We start from the raw sequence: 6,966 nt of genomic DNA, 5'->3' as shown, positions 1-6,966 counted from the left end.
AACAATGAAAAGCCCGAGTCAGCATGACAGGTACTGGCTAGCCCAATTTCTCACTACCCTTTATGGCTCCAGTCCCCAAAGGTATCTATTCCCTTATAATTATTTCCCGGGAATGCCTCATGTGGGAAGTAACATGTAAAATGCCATTGTTCTGCCTGTCAGTGGGAGCTTTGCAAATTTACTGCTGCCAGGAAGACACAAAACAAAACTACTTTAGCCTAGTTAAAAGGAGATGGAATAAAGACAGTAAAAATAACGTGATTATAGATACTGCTTAATCCTTCATTGAGAGAAGTCCAAATACAGTCTTTTCCTATCCTCATTCTGATGCACCGGCGTAGGGATGGCTCAACTGAGCCAAACCAAAATGTGTAGAGACAAGGATTTTGAATGGAAGCTTAGGCTCATTCTTTGTCATTTAACTATCATTTGAAGCTTTTTAATTCTTAAAATTCATGTGGCTAATGAAGGTACTGATGCTGTGACTCATCTGGTGAATAAACAGCTATGTAAATGAGCAGTCTAAATTTACTCTCTGTGTTATAGTCACAACTCTTTCATGAGCACACACCATTAAGTTGTAATTATTTCAAAAGAACATCTCTAAAACTACAGAAAATTTATATCAAATTGAAATAACAATATGAGTTTGAGATTATTTCTAAAGGGAAATATAAATATGCAATTTTAAAAAGGCTCAAGTAGCCCTAAGTAACTCAAATGAGTATCCACTTGCTTAACTGAAAAGTTGAACTGTAGTAACAGCATCACATTGTTTGAGATGCTTTAAATGCCCATTGATTTTTCAAAGTAAGTGTTCGAGAAATTATTAACTAGTGCCTGACCCTCATTACTTTCCAGCACCAGAAGGCAATAACTGAAATTTGTTAAAACTTGAGGCTGTTCAGCGAAAGGAAGGATTAGATTGGCTCTTTTGTCAAGTCTAGAGAGCAAAATCCTTCCTTACAGCTTAAGTTAAACTCTATATGAAAAAGAGAATCTGCCTTAAAAGAGAGTCCTTTGTTTTTGGAGGTCAAACTACCATTTTGAGAGAGTTCCATAAAAAAATTTCATCTGCAGCTCAGTGTTAATGGGTAGGCAGACGTCTCAACTGGTACTCATTGTATTAAATTCCAAGGACTGTGTAACTTCTGTCAAGAAGTATCCCAGCGATGGTTCAATGTGTCATTCCTACACATTAATTTTACTTGCAAAAAGATGTTATCCTAAAATGCCTCTGAGTTCTTGAGCATTTGTAATGCACTGGATTCAATCAGGCAGTGTACACTCTGTCCTGTACTTCCCTAACTTTCTTTTACTCCCCCTCCAGTAAATACTGTCTCTTTCCGATTTATCACACTAGTCAGGAGATGCTTTAGAATAATTTAGAATAAAAAGATAACATTAATTTTATATTCTTTAGAAATAAAAATCCTGAGACAGTTGCACGAACTCTCTTGCAAACCAACCGGTAGGCAATGCAGTAGTAATTTGTTGACACAATATTTGGCCTTGAATATCTAAATAACACCTCCTCTCTGGAAATTCTATCCCTAACTCCATCATTAGTAAAGTTGTAATTTATGAAGCCATGCACTTATGAAACCAAATTTAACACCATCATTAGGAAGCACACGATCATTTAAGAAGATGAACTCAGCACCTGCTTACTGAATGTACCCCCTCAGTGTTGTCTAGGGGCAAGGAAACACTCATTAAGTTGCAGCAGCGACCCAATCTGTTCCAAGGGAAGTATCACAGAACTGAGAGACGCGTTAAGAGGGATTAGGTTATCTGATCTATCTTCCCAACTAATACTTATGAGCTTGTTCTTGTAATACTTTTTAGATCTGGAGAAAATAAGGCGCTCTTTTGGGGTCCTACTATATATCAGAATATAGTATCTGATATATATTCTATATATATATCAGAATCAGAATTTGTATCAGTTACATCCATCTTTTATCCACAGACAGAAAGGTCACTTATTTGATCACACCTATAAATTAATTTTCAAGAATGCTAATCACAGGAGAGACCTGCACTTTTCACTGATTTTTCTAATCCTATTAGGCAAAACATTGTAGCTTACAGGAACTCGGAAGAATTCGGGGCCTTTGTATTGTCTTTTGCTTTTTCGTAGTATAATTTTCCCTTTAACAAACCAACAGCGTTAAAATCAACAGAGACAGTACTTTCTGTTTCTGAAATGGATTTTTGTACAGATGAGATAAGAGAAAGGTTTCCATCTCCTAAGAAAATGTATGAACCATATCTGTCTTACAGCATCCCTAACTGAAAATGTCTCTGCTATTTCTAAGGAAAAAGTGTCTCTTGCTCTGTAATGTCTGTATACTGCATTTTTTTTCCATCTGCTTTGAGTTATTAGCACGGCTGAATCTATGATTTGCAGTAATTACAGGTGGGTTTTGTGGTTTGTTTAATGAGAGCTTCTAATTAAGAAATGGAAATACTAAACCTTTAAAGCCAAGAATTCTAATATTACCGTTACAAGGTACTTATTTGTCCAAAAATTTATCACATTTTTATCACATCCGACTAACAGCTGAGTTGCTTTTTTTATTTTTTAATGCATTTCAGCCAAGAAAAGTTGTGAATTCTAATGTTTAGCCAGCTTATCATTCTTCAGGAAGGTCTAGACAATGCTCAGGAAATAAGGCTGGGAAGCTCATTTCAGAGAGCCACAGAAAAATATCTCTAAGACAGATATTCCTCAACAGTCCATTACTTTTTCTCTAATAGGAAGGGCAGCCCAGGAAATCACGGACTTCAATAATCGTCAACTAAAGCAACTCAGCCATGCCCGATCCCTGGCAAAGGGGGACACAGCAACCGGCAGATGCATGACTTCTCTTTTATAGACTTCTTTCTTATCCATGTATTTTTGTGACATCTATAAAAGCTTGAAATATGTCTTTAATTACATTCTAAGAGATGCCTTAATCTCAAATCTAAACATTAACACAGAAGAAGCATTTAGAAAATCAGCGCAGTAACAAGGACATTGCACACAATGCAGTAGCAAAGCCACTCTATATTCACGAGAACCACAACTGTGTCATTTAATAAAATATCCACTAGTGCTTGTTCACAAAAAGGCATTAACAAGAAACCCATGTGACAGTATTGTCCAACAGTTTAAAAGTAATTTATCTCCATAAAACATAATTTAGTTAGCATATACTAGCGAATCTGGCTTTTAATTTAAAATGGCTTAATTTAGATGACTGTGTTTGCAAGACTGGCGTTATCTGAAGAAGGATGGAAAAACTCAGTCCTCAGATTTCAACTTCTCTTCATTTTAGTGTTTTATGAATGATTACTCTATGGTTGCCTCAGCTTGCCTTTCAGCAGTGCCTCAGCAGCGACAGGTAAGCTGTCACTTACACGCACAAGCTCAAATCTAAATAGAAAGATCCTTTTGAGAGCAGCGACTGACGAAGTCCAGCCTCTGCCCTGGTCCAGCAAAGCCCCTCTAAGAGGAGTCTCGTGACTGGTTTGTTATCTCTGATGCCACGGTGACCTAATTAGTGATCTGAATTGTTGGTGTGATAGCCACAACAATTAGATGCAGCCACTCAAAAATATGGTAATTACCACAATGGCTTTTTAAATATGTACTAAATTTCAGTTAAATTTAATGATATGAAAAGTAGAAAGTATCTGTGTTATTCTTATGAAGCCTAAGAAAAGACTATGTATTTAAAGGACCAATTTTAATTAATCTTCATTTATTTATAGAACTTCTGAAACATGATTCTATGCTCAAAAATTGTAGTCAATTTGGGTGACTGTGCTGTAACACTCATAGATAAGTTTTATTTTTGCTACAGATGCCAAATATCATTTAGTCTAATTTGTTAAGAGTAGGTTCTCCCCATCAGTAAGTTAAACCACCTGCACACCTCTGTCCCCTTCATTAAAACAAATATCCATTAAGTGTCCTGGCATCTTTGCCCTAGTCACCACGTACCAATAATGATGCACCAAATGCTTGCACACTGTACTTACTGTTTATGAGTCATCGAACATGGTATATGAAGATACTGTACGAATTGCCTCTGTAGATCTTTGTGCAGAGCAGCACTGTACAACATACCTGTAACACTTCTTGCTTACCTGCACACTACCGTTCTTAAAAGTTACTATTTTATGAATATCTATCTAAACCAAACCAGGGGTTAATAAAACAAAAACGAGCACTGTTTTCACCTATAACAGCTAAGCACAACACAACAGATAAATCCTGTCACAAGAACCTTATGTTTTAATGAGTTGTAGCAGCATCCCTTAATGATTGTAGCAGGATACTGGGAATTGCTGGATTACAGCTGCATCTCTGACTTTGTGAGGCCTCAAGCAAAACATTAAAATGCTGCAATTTGGGCAATGAGAAAAAACACAAGACCCCAAATTAGTGGATGTTTATGCAGTGGGGTTTTTTTAAATGTTTGCCTTGATCTTTGTGCTTCTCTTGTACTGTGTACACAAGTCTAATGATCCATCTTTAGTACCTTCTTGGCATGCTGTGGGGATTAGTTAACGACTGCACAGCTCTTTGAAGGTGTTCAGGCTATTTTATTTTTAATTAATATTTGCAAGCTACTTTGAGCTTCTCTGATGAAAGGGCTTAAACAAGTACAAAATTTCAGATGGTTATTAGTCCAACACGCAAGAGGGCAAGATGTGGAAGTAAAATGAGACTACGGGAGAAAGGAAACAGCTCCATTTATTAGGCACTTGGGATATGTAGGTAAATAATACTGAAATAAAAAAAAAAGTTTAAAAATTATGAGACAAGCTTACCGCTCTGAGAAATGGCAGGCTCCCAATGCATGTGCTGTTTAGAAGTTTTCCATGGAAATTCTGAGGCACAGCTTCAAGGAATGTCAGTTACTATAGTTTTATAATACCGCTCTGACAGTTCAGTCTAGTTGAGGATTGGTTTCACATGTTGACAACAGACTATTCTCATCTCCTCCCTCCTTGCCCTACATACTGGGACATGAAGTGGTAGGCAAATCCACAGAGTCTTATTTGCAGGAGTTGTGGATTAGATCCCCATTAAAATCAGCAGCAAAACTCTTTGGGCCCAATTTCATTAAGAATAAAAAAAAAAGCGCCCTATGATAGCAGCTAGGTGGTAATATTAGGATTTGATGGGAGTTGTGTTCATTCTGATCTATTTCAAGATAAAGCCCAGGCCTTTGAAATAAGTTTCTGTTTGTAGTGTTCTATTTTCACTCACTCTTGCTCAGTGGCTGATAATGGCTAAAAACCAAAGGAAATTGAGAGCTGCTTTGAAGTCAGCAGGAAATCCCGATATAAAAAAAATAAATGTAGCCATTGGGGAGTAAAGTATATCTTTTAATAACAAAATGCGAGTGTTTTGACTTGCATACTCTCAGTCATCTAACTGGCATAGTGCTGCTACACCTCGATTTATCCAGTGTTTCTGGGGCTTGTCTGAAGGGAGTTCAATTGAGAGAACATAGTTGGTTGAGTGGCCAGTAGTGGATAGGACGCCTCTTCTTGCGCTCGTCTTGTATACAGGGCATGAATAGATGTTCATATGAAGAAACTTGGAACTTTCTCCAGGTTTCAGCCAAATTATGGGCAAAGGATCATAAAGGATTTTTGGAAGCGATTCTCCAATTACCAAGGATTCTCTATCCCATCGTGCGCCTTCCAAAAAAAGGCCTCTCACATAAGCCCCATCTTCTGGCATTTTCTCCATGGTGTGCTCCTCTTTCATCACCTAGAATGATTAAACCATTGCTTGATTTTATTTTTATCTGAAGTGTATTAAATCCTGTAAGTGACAGTCTGAAATTACTCCTTTAAATAAAATTTCTTTTCATTTCAAAACTCTATTCCTTGCTGCCCCTTAACATGTTTCAAACTGTTCAAGAAAAACAAAATTCCTCTGTATTTTCTTACCTCAAATTCAAATCCGATGTGGTCAATCGGGATGGTGTATTTTCTGGCATAGTTTTGTAAAACACCAGTCAAAAAAGACTGAGTGAAGAAAAATCCTGAGAGCCAAAAGACTGTGGGCAGTCCATTGATGACCCAATCCTGAACACGAAAAGAAAAAACAACCTTAAGAAAAAATACATTCTGTGGCTTCACTGTGCCCATTCACCAGAAATGGTATGTCTTTTCAGATATGCTCAAACAGCACAATGACTGCTTCAACCTTGATGGGACCCTCTGGATACTACCATTAGTTCTGTATTTTTCAGAGACAACAAATCACAGAAGTCAGTTATTTATGATGACAACAAAAATAATCACTCCTTCTAAAACAACCAGAACTTGCTGCTACTGAGAAAGAAATTTCAGAAAGTAGCATAAGCATATTTTGCTGTCTAGATACTAGCCAGCAAAAAAAAGAAAAATGATTGAATTTGGACACTTTTATCAATATACCCTCTTGTACAGTCTTGTAAACACCAATCTCCTAACACGAAAAAAGGCCAAAGTTTCTTACATAGTATCTTCACCGATGACTGCGAGGGCACTCACTACAGCCAACACATCAGATCCTAAAGGAAATCATTCAAGTACAAAGATGCCAGACAAGGAGATCTTGGGCCAGTATCTTTGTTGGCTATCACAAAGGCAGTAGGAAAAACAAGGCAAGGGCAGAATGTCCCTATATTACTCTAAGCCATTTGGAGTCAAAAGAAGCTCAGAAGGTACTCTGATCCAGCAAACAGGAAACTTTGCTGCTTATACAAATCTTTCAGACACTTCTTCCTAGCTTTCTCCTCCCTTGACTTGTACAGAATTCCACTACATCTCGGTACCTCAGCTATTTAAGGTACACCTGAAATTTTAAGTAATTTAAAGAGTGCGCTAAGAATACAAGGGAAGTAATAGAAGGGTGAATAAAGAATAAAATAGCTTGTTCAAAAAGTGTGTGGAAGTGTTGTCACTTTT

General features: G+C 37.2%; 1 protein-coding gene across 8 annotated transcripts in view; it reads right to left on the bottom strand.

Annotated features, from left to right (window-relative positions):
• Positions 1 to 4,049: 4,049 nt before the first annotated feature.
• The window catches only part of DNAH3 (dynein axonemal heavy chain 3), a 66,728-nt gene continuing 63,811 nt past the window's right edge, over positions 4,050 to 6,966 (bottom strand). For all 8 annotated transcript variants that reach the window (XM_054210948.1, XM_054210953.1, XM_054210951.1 and 5 more), the window contains 2 exons: positions 5,962 to 6,099; positions 4,050 to 5,779 (listed from right to left, as the gene is read on the bottom strand). In XM_054210948.1, coding sequence (XP_054066923.1) covers positions 5,426 to 5,779; positions 5,962 to 6,099 — 492 coding nt within the window. In that variant the 3' untranslated portion in view covers positions 4,050 to 5,425. The remainder of the gene's footprint in view (positions 5,780 to 5,961; positions 6,100 to 6,966) is intronic.

Source organism: Rissa tridactyla, chromosome 8 (assembly GCF_028500815.1).
Source record: "Rissa tridactyla isolate bRisTri1 chromosome 8, bRisTri1.patW.cur.20221130, whole genome shotgun sequence".
Lineage (NCBI taxonomy): Eukaryota > Metazoa > Chordata > Aves > Charadriiformes > Laridae > Rissa > Rissa tridactyla.
Note: the sequence above shows the minus strand (reverse complement) of the source record. Positions and strands in the feature narration are given on the sequence as shown.